The sequence below is a fragment of the Bombus huntii genome, chromosome 4 (assembly GCF_024542735.1).
Source record: "Bombus huntii isolate Logan2020A chromosome 4, iyBomHunt1.1, whole genome shotgun sequence".
Lineage (NCBI taxonomy): Eukaryota > Metazoa > Arthropoda > Insecta > Hymenoptera > Apidae > Bombus > Bombus huntii.
The window spans coordinates 17825460-17844411 of NC_066241.1; the positions used below are offsets into that span (position 1 = coordinate 17825460).

An 18952-nucleotide genomic window follows, 5' to 3' on the forward strand; every position below is an offset into this window, starting at 1 on the left:
AGAGGAAACAATCTGGAAGAGTAGAAAATGCGAGAACGATTCGGTAATAACGTTGAAAGCCGTATAATTCAATTTTTCGGCTTCCGAACGATACAATCACAGACAAGGTATAGATGTGACATTCACTGTTTTTCCGCGTTTCACGAAAGAGTGAAATAGTCACCAAAATTTCAGAAATATGTTAAAACTATGTAAGACTTAAAACTAATTCTAAAACTTAAAATTAAGACCCAAAGATCAAGGTTTAAAACCAAGACTTAAGACTAAAACTTGAAACGAAGAATAAAATCCCTACTCGTCTCTCGTCGTCCACCAATGAGACTTAAAATTAACTTAATCTAGATCTTAGAACTAAAACCTACTTAATTTAATGTACATTAGATAGCAGCTCTACTAGCAGTCTCTCGCATCAAAGACCTCCACTTAGGGCGAAATTAAACTATAAATACTTTGTTAAATCAATCGTTCTGTTTAATAATTTAGTATTTGAAAGAATTAGATAAAGGAGCTTTTAACTTTTTGCTCTATGTTAGGTAATGTATCTTGGTAGAGAGATCGCGCACCATGGACTTAACCTAGATATATCTGTCTTAAAATCAACTAGAACTTGAATACACGTATCTCACAATGTTTCTACGATATTCCTTGCGTCCCACGATGGATGCTAATAATTTACTGAGGCATAAGATCTCCCTTATGATTAATTAAGGTTAAGACGCACGCATCCCGCGTTAGCTGCCTCAGTTGAAAGTTAAAACTAATACATATAAAACTTAAAAGTAAGCATATAGCATGCAACTCTCCATAATCTTTACATGATATACGTGTATATTATATGGAACCGTTATACATATTATATTATATCATAAATGAATAAATAAATGAATAAATACACACACATGTATATATATAAGGATTACACAAATCTTTATAAACTTAGAAGCAAGCATACACGACGTAACATTCATCTTCTATACAAAGATTATACACATTATTATAAAGGTTATTAAAACTAATTAATTAAAACTAAGACGCACGCGCCCCACGAGGTCCTTGCGGTATTCCACAGGCGTCCCACGAGGGATTGTCAGTTCAACGAAAAGATTCCGAAAGAACTTTTGCATGATCTACACTGGACTATGTTAGCGTAGTAATGATAAAATAATGTAAAGAAAGGGTAGGATGACGTGAAGACTAATCTTTGAAAAACGATGCCAATTACCAGGTCTCACCATGAGCAGGTAATTACGAAACCTGCTCACGAGTCACTCAAAATTGCTTGCAAATCTCGACATTCAAGTTGTTGGGAAGAATGTCGAGTTCTGAGCCTAAGCTGTGAAACACCTATCTCCTACGCAGCGCTTACATGAATATTACATGAATACAAACTTAAAATAATGCATGCATCACGCAATATCTACTTCCTACACAGCGCTCACGTGAATTTTATAATCTTAAAATAAGGCACACACGACACAACAGCTATCTTCCACGCAATTACGCCGATCGTTATGAACAGTATCAAAGATACATTTGTCTAACTTGAAACGGCGGAAAGAAAACGAAACTATCGATACTTTATTCGTAATTTCGTGTCTTGCAAAGGGGAATTCGAGTCGTTCTATTAAACTCTAACTTTCAAAATATCGGAAAATTGTAAACTCTGACATGAGTTAACTGAACTTGCCTTAAAAAGAGAGAAGGCAAAAAGGATAACGATGAATCAGAGAATAAAAGAAAAATCGTGACGTGCCCGGAACGAACGAGATCGCGATCTCTCGAAAGAAGCAAGGAACCTACGTGACGCATTCCCGTGCGCAATATAACACTAAGTTTCGGCGGGAGGTTCAAAGATTGACCGTCACTCGATTCCTGCTTCGCCGTTCGAAATTTACGCGAACCACGGTCGAAGTCATCGACCGATGATGTCGCGGTCGCCCAGCCAAGGATCGAGCGTGCGAGCCTGTAATCTGACACACTTCAAATGAACAAGTGGAGCTCCCGATGAGAGGAACCACTGATTAGGATTACGAGGAACTTGTCCCAACTGAACTAGAAGGGTCCACTCCCAGTGGGAGGGACTCGCCGAACAAGATTACGAAGTACATCAAATTACAGATTCTAACCCTGTCTGAGTACCGAAGTACCAATTGGGCAGAGTCGCATATCCTTGACTGGACTTTGCGAGTACCATCGGCTCGACGATAACTCTCGCGACTCGACGCAATGAGCGAACAGTTATCGAGCAGTCACTAAAACAAAGGTGTCCTTTGGCCGACTTACGAATACAAGGGAATCTCAAGTACACGTTGACCGACGCGCGAACGAGTACGCTGTGCAATAGATAGAAGGAATGCAATAGATGAACGATAGCGAGCCAATAAATCTTGAGAACAATTTGTGTTATGTAATCAGCGAGAGGGGCGAAAGAAAATAGATTTTTATTTTTCGTTGCGAGTTCGACAAGCGTCATTGTACATAATGGGGTTGCGATCGGCTTAACGTAAGTATCTTATAATTCGTTAAAGCTAAAACGCGCTCGTTCCACGATGTTCTCGAGATATATCACGGCGTCCTACGGCGGTCCACGGGATCCCAGAACGTCCCACGATGCCCCCGCGGCTAGTACCAGTCCAGTTTAGATCATGAAACTCCGAAAGGAATTTTTGATAACCTAGGTTGGAATGTATTAAAGTAGTTGCTAAGTTGATATCGTTTTTCTGATAGTAATACTCGGAAATATTAATATGTGTATCGTTTTACAAATGGTAATATGCCTGTAATATTAAAGTTAATATTATATTAACTGTCTAATATTTACAATAGTATTTCGAGATATTAATGTTTGGAAAACGTTACTAATTACTGGGACCCACCACGGGGAGGCGAATATTCTCGGATCTCATTACATATCATAAATTGATAATTTTATTTATTGATAAAATATCTATCTATAAAATATTTATCTATAAAATATCTATAAAATATCTATCTATAAAATATCTTATCCTACATTGCACTAGATTTTATTTGTTTCAATTTAATGTATAATTGGAGAGAAGGAAATGGATTCGTGAATAGATTTATGAATAGACGATAAATAGATTACGTAAAAGGTTCTTAAACATGCTTGTATTATACTTGGTTCACGAGTAATTGTCATTCATGTTATCGAGAGCAAAAGATGTAAAACTATTGGATAGTAAAGAATTAGTTAGTATTGAAATTTATTAATTAGTGCTGTACGTGATTTTAATATGAGTATATCTATAAGTGTGCGAGCGAGAGTAAAGGTTATTATCAAAGTATATCTTACAAGTTAGTATCTATTCATAAAATATAGATCATTCATACGCAATATTATATCTTATTATTAATTATAATATAATATCTAATTTGTTAAAGGGAATAGGGTACAATACGTAGGAAATTGTTCAGGACATTTAACTGCATTATATTTGATTCTCAAATAATTTTATCAATTATGTTTTCAAAAGCAGAGAATGCTATAGATTATGACAATAAGTCGAAAATCATTAAGACAAAAATAAAATCTGTACATCACTCTGTTAGGTTTGTACACGAGCATAGAGATGCGTTTTAAATATCTTTCAATAAAGATATATTTTATGTTCTTAGTTATTGAAGTGTATACATATTGATAGAACTCGTATTAAATCCGTATCTGAGCTCAAATAATCATATTTGAAGATTGGAATTCATCGCCAAAGGAAGCAAACCATGCGGCTTACCAATAGTACATGCATGATTGGATGGCGAGATTTCGTGGTCCTTGATTTCATTACAGTTGTTTCCTCAAGTCCATGAAAACGGTTTAATTCTTTGGCCTTGAGCGGACACGAAGAGTTAAATTCCATAGTCAATCAATGGGTACATTTTGCACTGCTAGTGCATTGCACTGATTTTATATGAAGTAGTGAAATGAAAAATTAAGTAAAGTATTTAACATTAAAAACTAGAATTAAATAGAAATAAAATATCATGTGAAAGATTTCAAGGCTTTAATGAATAGTAGATGAAATAAAATAAATCATTAATTTAATTTTTTCAAATTAATAGCATTTTACTATAAATTAATGATATAATTGTTAAAAATTAATGGAATATTTGTTTTTAATTAATAGTAAATTGTCACAAATTAATGGAATAATTGTCTGAAATTAATGACATATATTTATAAATTAGCAATAGAGTTGTTTTAAATTAGTGGCACAAGTGTTTTATATAAATGGTATATTTTCAAGTCTATGTGTATCAGACTGCGCGTAAATTGATGTATACACATTAACGATTTTTGCTGATGTCATAAGAAATGATTTTTCTATCGTAACATAATCACTTAAATCACTTTAATGCTACTAATCACTTTTTTAAATGTAATATTAAATAAATAATTTAATAATTGTTAGTAAGTAAAACAAAATTTGTTTCCGATATTCACGGCACGGAAATAGAAATGAAAATGACCACTTTACATGTATACCCGGTGACATACTCTTGACAATGTTCCGATTGGTTGGTCGAACGATCTTTCCCGATGTTGTGAAAAATGATTGTTCTATTATAATTGAATCAAATTTAATAACTCTTAAATGTTTATTGCAATTTAACACTTTTAACAATTTATTGCAGTAATTTTTGTATAATTTTTATATTTCTTACGAGCTAAAGCTAAATTTACTCTTCTGTGGTACTAGTTTCTGACATAGAACTGTGCTAATTTATATTAAATGTCAGTTTATGACAAAAATAATTGTAGTATAATAGCCAAACATGAAGTGAAACAGTGGTCAAGAGTGTTCACCCATCCTAAAGGAGAAAGAATTCATATAAGTAATTACAGATTTGTTGGAACTCCTGTACAAGATTTTTCCAAGATATTTCTTGTTGAAAATAATTAGTACAGTGTTGTAACCAATTATTATTTTACAATTACAATAAGATTCTTGTCACAACATTTCGGCGTTAATTACCGTTTGAATTATAGTTGCAAAAGTATAATTTCATTCATTCATAGATGGATTTCACACTTTTGGTTCGATGAGGATTACGTTAAAAAACATCTACAGAAAGCTTAATATCATTTCATGTCAAAAACGCCAATGAAAAACGGATCCATTTCCTTAACTATAAGAAAGTATGTAAGGGGAAAACGATATCTTTGCCGAGTAACGAAACTAATTTTATAAATTACAATTCACTCTAACTCGTTCTACGAATTCGTTGCAGGAATATGCAGATTTATCTGGAATTTCTGTTTAATACAAATTACACAGACTGCTTTATTTCAAAGTTGGATTTCATTTGTTAAATGCAGGCTTCATTCCATTAACGCATCCTGCTCGCGATGTTCTGTAATTGTTTCAACTACACGGACGTAAGATAATTGAACTAATTGTATTCTGCAAAGGCTCTGTAAAATTTCAACGGAACAAAATTGGATGATTTTTTTATTTGCGTTTACCACACGCTTAATCAGGAAGAAAGTTAAGTTTCACGGAAATTTCCTGAATTTTTAATTTATACACCAGCATGACATTTTATTTGTAATTTCTGCGATCATTTTACATTATCAAATTCTGCTTTTTAATATTGTCGCCATGAAATGTAGTTTCAAGGATTCCTTTGATACTATTTCATCGCTATTTCTTCCTCCTAGATTTTATAATTTCACGAAATTTAAATAAAGTAATAAACTATTGCTTGATATTTAATATAGTAACTGAGGCGTAAGATTTCATCTCGAAGAGTTCACACAGTGCCTAATGCTACTAGTACCTACGTAAACATATCCGCGTTCCTCTAATAAATAGTACATCTTAATAAACTCTCGTTTACGAGCGGTTCGTTACGATGCCGACGCGACGATGCATTCACGACGTCACGGTATCGTTCTAATCTTCACGTGAAAAACGGGGCTGGCAAATTCGCGGGGCTCGTACAGAAAAGTCCTTCCCTCTTCGAGACGTTCGCGTAAAAGTGCTTAACGCCGCGGTTCGATGGCCGGACGCGACTATCGTAAGGTCGTGGCGAGTTATAAATTTTTATGAGGAAACTCGGATCGCTCTCGCGTTAAAGCGATACCGGGGTGAAAATTAACGGGCTCCGAATAAACGAAGTGCCACTTGGTTACAGTCGCTTTCGTTTCATGGAGGGAACCTACGGAGGGGTTCTTCGATAAATTTCTGTGGAGATTGTATCGCGAAGTGGATGTGAAGGGATCGTGCTGGTTATGAGGCCATTTGAGATTGTGCTTTAAAAGGATTTTCATCTTTAAAAATAGCCGGGCAATGACTTTTTTATATTTCTCGTGCTTACTGCTGTTTTCTAGATATAACATAAATACATCGAAAATTGATTAAGGAATTTTAACAATTGAGGAGATGGCTCTTCGCTGGTTTTTTAGTTTACAAATCAAGTGACAATTTTTAAAGATTTTCATTTCCTAAATTTATTTATTGTATTTATTCATTTACTATAAATGTTTCTTATTTTATTATAAGTGTCTCTAACGATGAATCTCTGATAATTATGAACAGGAGTATATGATACGTAATATGACCAGGAAATATTATATTGTTTCAGAAGTGGCATCCAGGTTTGGGTAAAGCTGCACAGAAATGGGCTAATCGATGCCTCGGTTTGGTACATGACAATGCAACCGGCCGATATTTGGATGATTTCGGGTCGAGTGGGCAAAATATCTTCATTACAACGAGAAGGACGCTATGGTGAGTTTAAAAATTTTCAAGTAAGAATACATATTCCTGCATACAATGGGCAATCAAAGTCGTATCAGCTTAATCTAATCCTCGACGTTCTTCGAGCAGAACAATAGATTTGATGAAATTCATGGAAATATTCTAAGCATTGCGTTACTTCATAGTCTTAAAATAATTAAATTTCTGTGGGAAAGTGATACAGTAACGTCTTGTGCCTTCGAATTTATTCCAAACTTCGTTTGAAGACGCCGAAGATCGCGGTGCGTTCAATAGAAAAGCCCGTTATTATTTAGACAAGAAAGTTTCAGATGATTTAGGATTAAAATGTATCAGAAAGTACGTTTAACGTTTAACTAACATCCACCAATCTATTTTTCTAAATCAGAAAGAAGCGAATATAAATAAGTTATGAATATTTCTATTTGAATCTGATTTTCTTATTGCTTCATGAAATTTCCAAATTTTCGCATTTACAAAATTATGCAAAAGGAGCTAAGCTATGTATGTATTTCGCAGCGAGCGTATCTTATTCTAGCATCTACAAACCTTTCATCCCTGTAAGGGCTTAAAATTCTTTATTATTCAAATTTACTTCAAAAGATCTTTCGTGGATTGTACGCATAATGTATTCGTGCCCCAGAGGAAGATATTCTCGCTGCAGGGGATGATTGTCCCCGTGGTGCTCCAATAACCGCAGAATTCTGGCGCATAGGGCATAGAATTTCGAGTAGAGTGCACCACAGAACGCAGACAAAGGCGGATCCTTATTTCCGTATAATTGCCACATCGATACCTTTCAATTAAGTCGCTAACTATCATTGTTACTACCAAAGGATTTACTCGTGTAATATTATTATTTCAAGTTTCGAGCGAAGGGAGTTACAGTGTTTGACTAACACATTAGAGTATTAGAATTTATCGAGGAAGCTTGATTTTTTTCTGGACTAGAATATTTGAGTATCTTGATATAACCGAAAGTATTTGCTAATTTTTAGAATTACATTTTACTTTGGACTTTTTGGGCTATTGGATTATTCGAAAAGTTCGTAGTGAAATTTAAGAAAAATGACCGAAGGATAAAATAGGGGAAATCAAATTGTTTAAATGATTACTACCAATTTGACTAATGCAATCAATGCAACTTAAAACATTGCTTGCCACCGAGATAATTTATGTAATTTGAAAACAAATGACTTTCTTTCGGAAAGAGTCATTAGCGTCTAGCGCTTCAGAATGCACTCTGCAATTCGTTTAACAAACGTAACAAAGCACTCGAAGTTTCAGTAGAAAAGGGAACCATAGGCCAGACGGAAACGCATGAGCCGATTCAGAGTTAAAATTCGCCAAGGGCTATGTTCATACTACTGCTAAAATTGCGCATATTTTTGCATCCCTTCGCTACTATGATATGTAATTTAATAAAATTAAATTCCTTATTTTTCTCATTTGTCATGCTACATAAAAATCGCAATTTTATTCAACTTATTCGTAATACAATATCAGGCAGTATCATAAATTTGAAACATTTTAAATATCAATCATACGTTACGTCATTATGTATTGTATAAATCGTATATTTGTTATATAATTTATGTAAATTGTATTATATATATTGTTTTACGTAGTAATAATTTATAAAAATGAAATTGTTTGATTTCTTTCGTGCAGCATTAATCACAATGTACAGTGATTCAGTGTATCTTGTAATTTACCGTAATTAATTCACTTGCAACAAGATTTACATATTTTTATACACATTATTTGTATCTCTGCATTTCTTTAACGAATGTTTCAATCATTGGAATTGCCAATGGCAACGGAAAGTAATCTCCTGTTTCATACAATAAAACCTCTTCTCGTTACAATCTCTTTCTTATAGCTTTGAGCCGCGTATAAATAAAATTCTATTTGCTACTTCCTACAAAGTTTCAATGTACGAAATTCTTTTCTAAAAATAGGTAATACATTATTCAGTAGCCTCGTATGAATAAGCCTATAAATACGCGGAAGACCGTAGACTCCCAGTAGAAAAAGCTGTTATTGTTGAGGCACGAAAGTTCCTAGTCTGATTCGAAGTTACGATTCACCAGCATTGTTCTATTTCTGCCTAACGATAACTTGCTTTCGTACTCGCTGGTTTCCTTAGAGACCCACCTGTTGACGTTCAGTGAACAATTGTCGCCGATGTCACTTCCACGTCCTCCTTTGGCGTCGGCAATTCCAATGAAACCATTCGACCGAGTCTGTCGTGTTTTTAATTGACTTGATTCTCTTCTTTTGGATTGAAAGGCCTTTCGAACGCTCCTCGCTTCTTTCAGTGTACAAAGTGAAGAAGAAACGGCTTTTCAGCCCGAGTAGAATTGTACAATGGTGGCGAAAGTAAAAGGAAGATGTTAATGTAAATTTGCGGATTAATCAATCGTCCTTTCATTTTCAGGAATTTCGCTATCAGAATGTGGTACATGGAATATAAAGATTTCAAATATGGCAACGAAGAAGCCAACGATTATCGCAAAATCGGCCATTACACTCAAATCGTGTGGGCCACCACACATTTAGTAGGCTGTGGCGTGAGTCATTGCACTGGTGGCAAAGGTCCACTCGGCAAGGACTTTTTCATGTATGTGTGCAACTATGCTCCAAGGTGAGTAAACAATTGCTGACAATTTGAAAATAAGATACCTTGAAATTTCACAAATTGTTTGTTCTATAGGCTCGAAAGTCGGTCGACTACATTCTAGCAGTATCACAGTGGAATATTTGTATAAAAAAAGTTGGTGAAAATTATTTCATTCGTTTTAATGGAGTGAGATGCACCGAGATGGCATTAGAAAATAATGTTTTATTACCAATCTCGGAACAATTGTTACAGGATATTCTAATAATTTGTTTCACAAGTTACAAAACTATAGACGTAGAACTTTAAGTATACAGCTTTGTATGTATTCCCCATAATATCAGATTTCTATGATGCGAAATTTGAGTACCGGGATTGGTTAGAATTTTAAGTACACGTCGAACTTGGTTCTATCGCGTTTGGTGTAAAGGTGCCTACAAGAGAGCCACTTGTCAAGGAACAAAAAAGCGCCTATAAAGCGAACAGCAAAAGGAATACAATACGGAGCGGTAACAAAGCTGAAGTACCTTTGCGTGTATTCTCTTCAAGCTTCTCGCAGTTGTCGTGTTCTGTGCGCGCTCTCGTTTCACTGTTTTCGTTTCATTTTTCTCGGTTCTGTGGTTTAGTCGTTTCGAAAACGCGACCGACTGGCTATTATGATTTCCTTTCCAAGCGTCTTATTTAATTTTGCCGACTTCAGAGGGATATTTTCAAAAGCGTGTTAAGGCACGAGGTTGCTTGAATTCGTTTGAAAAACTAAGTTTTCTTTCTCCGAGTAATAGACCGGCAGAGCAATGTAGGACAGAAATTTGTAATTTTTTATATAATAAGATAGTAGATAAGTAGTAAGATTTTAAGACAAGAGGAAGAAATCAAGTTTGTTCGAGCGGAATATATTCAATCGTGAAACTTAACTTCTAACGTTGATTTGGTGAAATGTTGAGAAACGTTTGAAGCTGAATTAAGGCGAGTTAAAGACTTCTTAAATACACATATTAATGAATTTTTCACACGCCGTCAATTGGTGAAAAACGAACGTAACAGAGTTGTCTTCGCCACGTGTGGTCGCAAGTATCACAGGGAATTACCGCGTGTAGGTAGTCGCAGCTGCTTCCTGCGCCAGGAATTTATGATGGTGGCTCATTGTAATCGAAAAGTTTGCCTGGTACCGCGGCGGAAGGCCACGGGCATAATCCGGAAAATTGCGGTCGAGAAACGAATTTATGACGGCGCTCGACGCGCGTAATTTAAATTCTCTCGGCTTCGTCTCTTTCCCTTCCTTCTTCCTTTCTTTTCTCGTTGTTGGTGCATCGCGCCAAGGAAATATTACCAGTGTACGCGCGTTAGGACTGCCCGGAAGGATAAATAAAGAAAGGTAATTACAAAGGAATTAAAGGGATAGAAAATAAGATAGCGAAGAGGGAACCAAGGGGAAAACTGGCGGTGTTTATGAGGTCGATGGATTGTAAAGAAATCTAACTTTCAGAAGGTTGTGAATAGTAGGTACTATAAATTTCACGTCTTAAATGTCGTCATATGTAACGTAATTATAGATACTTATTTGCTATAAGAGATTAAACGTGTGTGTACGAACGTTGGATTTCATATTAACGTAACACGCTATCTGTTCGACGAATCTGACGATTCGTACAATAGTCATTCATCTTATGTCAGAGTCTTTTATCAGTGTTTCATCAGTCATATTCTGCGAGTTACTGTGCGAGCACTCGCGAAACAGTTGCAACGTAGCCCTCTATGTAAAGAGTATCACGGTTTCATTTGCATCGTCATAATCATGACAGGCTTGCAATCTTGCCGGCAAATCGCGCTCACGCGGCGCATAATTCGCCTTAAGCTCTGTGTTTTGAGCGATTACATTCTAAGATATATTTATCATGTTGGGTCAACGGCCTGTAAGCGAGAAAATTTATACGATGATAAGTCAAAATAATTTTATTTTACTATAATGTTAAATTAATTATCACACCTTACCTGGTACGACTAGATATTCCAATAATTATGAATTGTTTTGTTTACCCAATTTAGATATTTCGTTATTTTCAATATTATAAGTCATTTTCCTAAAAGGAGCGTGTCCTATGAAACGAACAAATATTGAAAATGGATTATAACGACGAAATGTAGCACAATTAAAAAGCGTGGAAAATGCGAATGTGCAATGAGAGGGTATAACTAAATTGCGTGCATGCTTGTGAAAAAGAAGAGGGAAGATAAAAAGAAGTTGAATCACGAAGTGTACGTTACATTTCGTGTATCTGGTGTTGCTTTTTGTCGACAAGAGGAGCATGTCTTCTCTGAAGAAGACTACTTGACGTCTGACCCACTTCTCCGACGTCTCCTGCATGTAGCCACTTTTTGACCACCCTCTATAAACTTCTTCACGATCGCTTCACCAGAATACCACGTTGTTTAGCACCTTGGACATTGTTTCTATTATTCCTCTCCGTCTATTCGTTATTGTTCACATAGAAGATGATCATGAAAGATCATAAAACTCTACAATAAGATTTTTAAACCCGAAAATCGTAAAATCGTTAATTTTTCAACCACTCGATGAACAGTCAACGAAATTAAATTTTTAACAAGTTTAAAATTAAATACAGCGATATTTAAGGCACCTGCTCCTGCAATTTGGTCGTAGAATTTCCAGAATCCATTCAATCTGTGCTATTCGATTGGTTTTTTTAATTAATCCGATTCAACCAAGTGTTTACTATTTCAAGAAGAATATTTTCGATAAACCGTTCCCAATTTTTTGCGTGTATGCTTTTCAATTCTAAAAATTCTATCTCTCGGTAAGCTCTATAAATATTCTTGAAACTCGAGCGATTCAATAAAAATTCGTGCATATTATAGACATTAAACTGTTCTATTCTAAACATATTGCATGCTTCCTTAATAATTACTTTATTCCTTATCTGCTTCATCATTTTACAACGAATATTTTGTTGTGTTGTTATAGAAATATGTGTTTTTGTTATTGTACGGTATAGTGTGCTACATCGTAGTATTCTGGAATAATATCCCGGAGTAATGCTCTGAGACGTCGTGACGCAAGAGCACATTTTCGAAATTAATTCTATTCCCCTTGGATCGTGTTTCAGGAAAGTTTCTCGAGTTCTTTACGCAACAGCCGCATAAAGTGGACGATTATTCTTTTGAAAATTACGGCCGATAACTTGTACAATTTGTCAGCCGCGTTTTAAGAAATTAATTTTCAAACCACTTACACAAAAACCAGTATTAACGCGTCAGTTGTATTAATCGAGCCAGAAATTATTCTTTCTACTCTTTGAACGTAATTCTTGCACGCAAAGCAAAATAAACAAGAATAAATTTTACGTCGCGTTTCTTGTTAATATTTTCTTGGCGAGGACACGGTAAATATTTTCAAACCAACTATGATAGCTGATGTAGTCTAATTTGAACTTTGATCGACTCTACTGCGTTCGTCAGTTTCAGGAAAATATGATGCAGTTGTTACCGATATTCACGATTTATTTTCCAATTTTACTAAAGTTACTTCTATAATATTAAAATCTCTTTTATTGAAACAAGAACGATGGCATAATATAAAAACTTGAAGATCGCAGTAATTAAAAATCTCATTAATTACAAGACAGGTACATGAATACAAATGAACTTAAATATAAGTCCACAATCCAATGATATCAAACCGACGCAAACAAAAAGCCTGCTTTAACACTGTAATCGCTAAACGTATTAAATTAGAAACAAAATCCTTCAGGAACGACGAAACTATTCGTTGCCTCGATTTTTAGCATTTATCCAATAAACCCGTTCTACGCGATCTTTCCTTACAGAGATTTTTAATTCTTCTAATTCGTGATGATCTAATATGATGTCCGCGGTCTTCCCTCGATCGGGTAGTAGATAAAGAGCTGTGACGGGGGACAGTATTACTTTTTACTTTCCGGCGCGGTTTCGTGATGAATTTCGCGGCGGGACATTTGAATTCGAAACGGCGCGGCGACGATCGCGGTGACCGGGTGCGAAAAATACTCCAAATGTAAATTAATCGTGACTTGGTCGCGAGGATTGGCTCGAGCTCATTCCTCAGGCTGTTTGTCGCTGGAAAACGTAGAGTCTGACGGGTAGAGAAAGTTGCTGGAGACGTTCGCGAACTGCAATCATGAAACGTCGTGAAACGTCACGGCTTAATTGTCTGAAAGTAAAGTTGAAGGAAAGATTGCCGGAGGAAGAGAGTGCCAGGCAGGCGAGTCGAAGCGGGTAAACGCGGAGTTATTAGGCGAGCATTTGCCACGGGGATGGGGTGAAATTGATGGGGAGAAATGAGCGAGCTAGAGAGCCTTTTGTCGTGTTCTTGGAGATGAAGGAAAGTTGCGCTCTGATTGCAACCGGGCAAAATTATTCTTTCTGGTAGAAATACAGCTATGATGGTTGTATAAAACAAACATCGAACGGCTGTTTAGAGAAAAATTATTCAGTGAAAAGTTGTTTCGTGGTTGCGGAAACGGATGTTTCCCTTTTGGGAAAGATCATTGTAATTACTTAGCAGAAAGTTGATACCGATATGCGAAGTGCCTTGTAACTGATTGTGCAACTGCGAAGAGGCTGAGCAGAGGGAAAAGACGACAAATCACATTTTCCATTTACTGGATTTAGCACTTAAATCCAGTATCACAATATCCTTTTATTCGATTTAGGCTATTAGACTGTTTAAATTATCTCATAATTTAAAATTGTTCTTTGTTCTAAAATATTGAAAGATATTTCTATTTTTAACTATTTCGTATTGAAACATTGCTTTTTAATCATAAAGCGACATTAAAACAAAAGATTGTGTTTCTTTCCTGTATTCTTTATATCGGATAAATACATGTTTCATTAATCCTCCACCAAATTCCACATCATCTCACTCTCAAACGTTTCATAGCAGCCTTAGACAAAGACGATTATAAAAAACGATGTACATGTGCATAAAAAGACCATGTTAATGGCTCACAATTCTTTCTACTTGCAGCGGCAATTACAAAGGTCAACTTAGCCGTCCTTACGTGGCGGGCAAGCCGTGTAGCATGTGCAAGGACCACTGTTCGTACAACAAGCTGTGCACAAACGCCTGCTACTACAACGATCTTTGGTCGAACTGCGCCGAATTGGTCAGGACGTTTCGTAACTGGGTCTGCGAGACGAACACGAAAGAGGGCCGCGAACGACGAAAGTTCTGCGGTGCCACGTGCAATTGCAAGGACAAGATCTACTATCATCACGGGTAGTGAACGATCGTCAACGCGGCTCTTACACCCTTTTCTTCGCACCGGTTGATCGATCGTCGTTACGCTACTTAGAAGGGAGAAGGTCGACGAATCCTGCACGAGGTACGAAATTATTTTCAAGCTGTTCCACCCAGCGGGATAGCGAGTGAATTAAGGTCTGAGGTTCAGTTTGGTTACGGTGGCGGTTTGCGGGTTTTCGTCGATCGCTGCCTTCGTTTCGTAGCACGACGTTCTACGTAGATTCATTGCGGAACAAAGGGAAATTGAAATTCTGTGATGAAAGCGAAGAAAATTAGCGGAGTTCTTTGTTTGATTGAACGAAGGCTGAGTTTGATCGAGCAAGGGGGTGTCTCAGCCTCCCGTAGATTGCATCGTAGATTTTTATACATTGTACGCTGTTAACTATTCAAAATTGGTAATGAAGAGATATGGGGATAATGCGCAGGTTGCGACGGAGTTTATTAGAGTGGAATGATCGTAATGTTTCAAATATTTTATATTCGGTGTATTTAGTTAATACGTGATACACAAAATAACAGAAACATTAATACCATTTCGTGGATGTGAAATATACGTTTGTAAAAACATCTGTTTATTAAATACGTATATAATCTTTGTAATGGAATGGTTAATTAAACGCTTAGAAAGTTTCTATTTGAACATTGCCGATCATTACGTGAATTTATAAAACATTTTTTGTGAATATTTGTTAACATCTGATACCGATTTTGAATGTTATTTTTATAATCTTAATTACTGCATATATAATCAGATATTGTTTATACCAATTTAGATATATAGACGTAGACATATCAGATATATCGTTACTTATACTTATGTAAGAAATAATTTTCATATCATTTGTCAGTGTCACTATACAGCGACAGTTCAGTACAAAGGGTTAACAACCCCTTAGCTGCAGAGTAAATATTTTAAAAGGATGTTTCGTTTGAAAATGGGAAGCTGTAGAGCAGGGAGGAAATGGAGGGCAATCAAAAAGCAGACGAGAAAGTAAATTGAACTCGATGAATTCGTTTCCGGTGCCCGAGAAAAACTTTAAACATTCCTCAAGTTTAATATGTCGCGTCGTATCGAACATTCTTGATACAGCCTGAATACCGGTGAAGATACTGCAGGTCATAAACGTGGCTGAAACATGCAGAGAGATCCAATTCATTCGTTAATTAACTGTCCATTGGTAAACTGTAATTATCTGAAATATCTTTCTACTAAGAACAGAGTTAATTCTTTATAACCAGACTTCCCTTTACTTGCAATTTAAAATCAAGATTAAAATACTTTATTTCTAGTAAAAAGTTCCAATAATAAGATATTAAATTGCCTATTTATTCAAACGTCAAACGTAAATTGAATAAATTTTCAACAATCTATCCTAAACATATAGTTAATACAACGGTATTGTTTTCTCCGCATAGTTCGTGGTTTTCATTCGGTACGATTAACACAGGCGATCGAAAGACAATTTCCCTTTGCTCCGTAATCATCCTCGACAACGTCGTCCCGGAAATTTACTCTATTTTCTGCGAACGTCCTCGTGGCTCGTCTTTGAACCTTTGTCTGAGGCGCCGGTTGAAAGGAAGCCCTAAAGGCGAACCGCGAGGGGCTGAATGGCTCGAGAAATGGACGAGGGATGAACCGAAGTCCCGCGAAACGGAGAGATCAGGCGAATCCTTTTGATATTTGTAAACGATAAGAGTGTCTATATAGACGTGCATGCAGTGTGTAAATACGTGTAGGTAAGCGAAAACTTCATAGGTGAACCATGGTGGGTGTTTCTCGGTGCTGTATTAGATCGTCGTTTGATTCCGGACGTTCGGAGAGCTGTCGATAAAAGTTATTAATTTTCTGTTAACTGGTAATTAATTTTATATGGTAAAGACCGGTATGGTTGTTCTTCTTTTTCCTTAGTTAAGAATAATTATAGGATATCAAGTGCTGATTTTTATAGTTGAAGAGTGAAATTGAATAATTAAGCTCATGTATTGTTTTTTATTTTCTGAAGTATACGCATGAAAATGAATAATGACTTTTATCGGAAAGCTTGTACGTCGCCTAAACGTGGGACTAAAAATGTATGAACATTACCGAAACCCCTATCTTAAACGTGTTTAGCGATATAAGTTATACGATAGCCAGTGTATGCACAGAATCACGACGCTACAATTAATCTCGTGATTTCATTCAACGTTCAATTCTGACGGAGCGTTTAGTCACTCTTTCGAGGACTTATGAATGCAACCATTTTCAATCTCAAAAAACAGTTTCAAACAAAACAGATAGTTATTCTATGATAAGAATTGTAAGCGAATTTGGACCTTTACATATCCATTCAGACAATTATTAGACAATAGGGATTTTAATTCCAGCATCGTATAAATTATTAGGACCATCGTTTAAATCAATCCGTTTTTAAGAAGAAAAAAAGATCCATTTTGTCGAATATATTGCTGCATTCACAAGTGCTCGATGACAAAATGTACATGTTATTTGTAATACTATGAAGAGAGAACTTTTCTCAGCTAGAGAAGTACTAACTTATGCTTGTGATTATGAAAGTAGCCTAATTTTTGTCGAGAAGCGCTTCTGCAAGAAATATTTCCTTTCTAAACTTTTGTATATTAAGTATATTCTCCCTTTGTTGCCTCATCATTCTACACGAAAGGCTAAGAATGCATTCTTTTACTGTATTTCTAATATGTTATCTTCTGTATTAATCTTTATGTTAGCCTTCCGAGCGAACATTAATTTTACTCTTTAGGCCACTTTATATAATTACAGGCAAACTCGTTCGCTCTCGATCGATCGATTTCCAAAAGTGTATATCCAACGTCCTCCTAGAATTCGTTTGTTACTACGTTTACGAAGATACTATTATATTTTTCATCTCGTTTCACGGTGTTTTCATTGATAATTATAGCATGTGAGACGTATAAAAGAGAAAGAAATGTTATAGAACAACGTTGAAGATTTGGGAATGAATAGCGTATTCTTCGGACTTTTTGAAAGTCGCGTCGAAATGCGAAACACGAATCGGGGTGGAAATGGTGCGGAGTGCATAGTTCGTAAGGTATTACGTATAATTAAGGAGAATATATGCGGATGTACACGTGAGACATAAATGCTGTGGATAAAATAGAAGACACACAGTTAATTGGGTTGACGAGATGAGAGGTTGATTAATGTTACACGTAACGATGTAATACGAGGCTCTCAGTTACGCACACATCCTCGATCGAAAACGTTGTAAGCTGTCATACTTCGTTCACTTACCGAAATAAAGATCCTGTAAATATTAAAAGGCATTTAATTGTTTATGAGTATTTTAGTGCACTTTCTCGAAACAATATTTTGGTTAAGTTTGTTCTTCGTTCTTATTTTTCTTATGTGATTTCTTATAGATACGAAGGTGAACAAAAAATCTTATTTTTTCTAATATGATTTATAATTTGAACAAACTGAAAATGTTATGGAGTACCATTGCCAAGAAAATATCTTATTTTTATGAAAGATATTTCGGTCATTACGCTATAGTATCTACATAAAAATCAACGACAAAAAATGGAGTGTTCTGTTATTAAAAAAAAAAACTTCAATGGTGCAACTTTCAGTAAATTAAACTCCTGGGAATCATTTGCCGAAACTTTTTTAATAAATAGCAAATTTGCGTTTCAACTTTAATTTCATCTTCAGCTCTTCCATTTACATTCTTTGTTTGTAATGATACAACAATTATTACGCTTTTATCTCTTCATTTTATACTTCTCATGTATCAACCATTAATATGGCGGAAAATATTAAAACATTCTCGACAACTGAATCAAATAATTCATATATTCTCCGAAGCAAACTTTTTCAAGCTTTTAACACGAGGCGAAAATTAATTATTTTCTTAATAATTGAAACCAATTATCACATCTTATATAGAACAAGGAGATCCCTTGATACTTATGAACACGATTGAACACCGTAACATTTTCTGTATCTTAAATTTAAACGAACTGAACCATCGAATTAACTGATAGCTTAAAAACCAGTTTGCTGAAACGTGTTTAAGCTTATGTTCGAACATCATGATCGTCGATATTATATAGAATATATGAAAGGCGTGCATGGCAAGATTGTAACGGCGAACGTGAAGCCGCAACTTTATCAATAAATCAGATTAAGTGTTATGGAGGGTTCGGTCGGGAATTAATACGCGGCATGTTATCTTTGCGACGTGCTTAATCGCTTGCCGCTATTTATTCCTTATACCGGGAAACCAAAAGGATTAGAGCGGAATTTCAAAG

General features: G+C 35.7%; 1 protein-coding gene across 2 annotated transcripts in view; it reads left to right on the forward strand.

Annotated features, from left to right (window-relative positions):
• The window catches only part of LOC126865303 (cysteine-rich secretory protein 2-like), a 94349-nt gene extending 76384 nt beyond the window's left edge, over window positions 1–17965 (forward strand). For both annotated transcript variants that reach the window (XM_050617699.1, XM_050617698.1), the window contains exons 5-7: window positions 6607–6752; window positions 9181–9387; window positions 14387–17965. In XM_050617699.1, the coding sequence (XP_050473656.1) occupies window positions 6607–6752; window positions 9181–9387; window positions 14387–14642 (609 nt within the window). In that variant the 3' untranslated portion in view covers window positions 14643–17965. The remainder of the gene's footprint in view (window positions 1–6606; window positions 6753–9180; window positions 9388–14386) is intronic.
• Window positions 17966–18952: the final 987 nt, after the last annotated feature.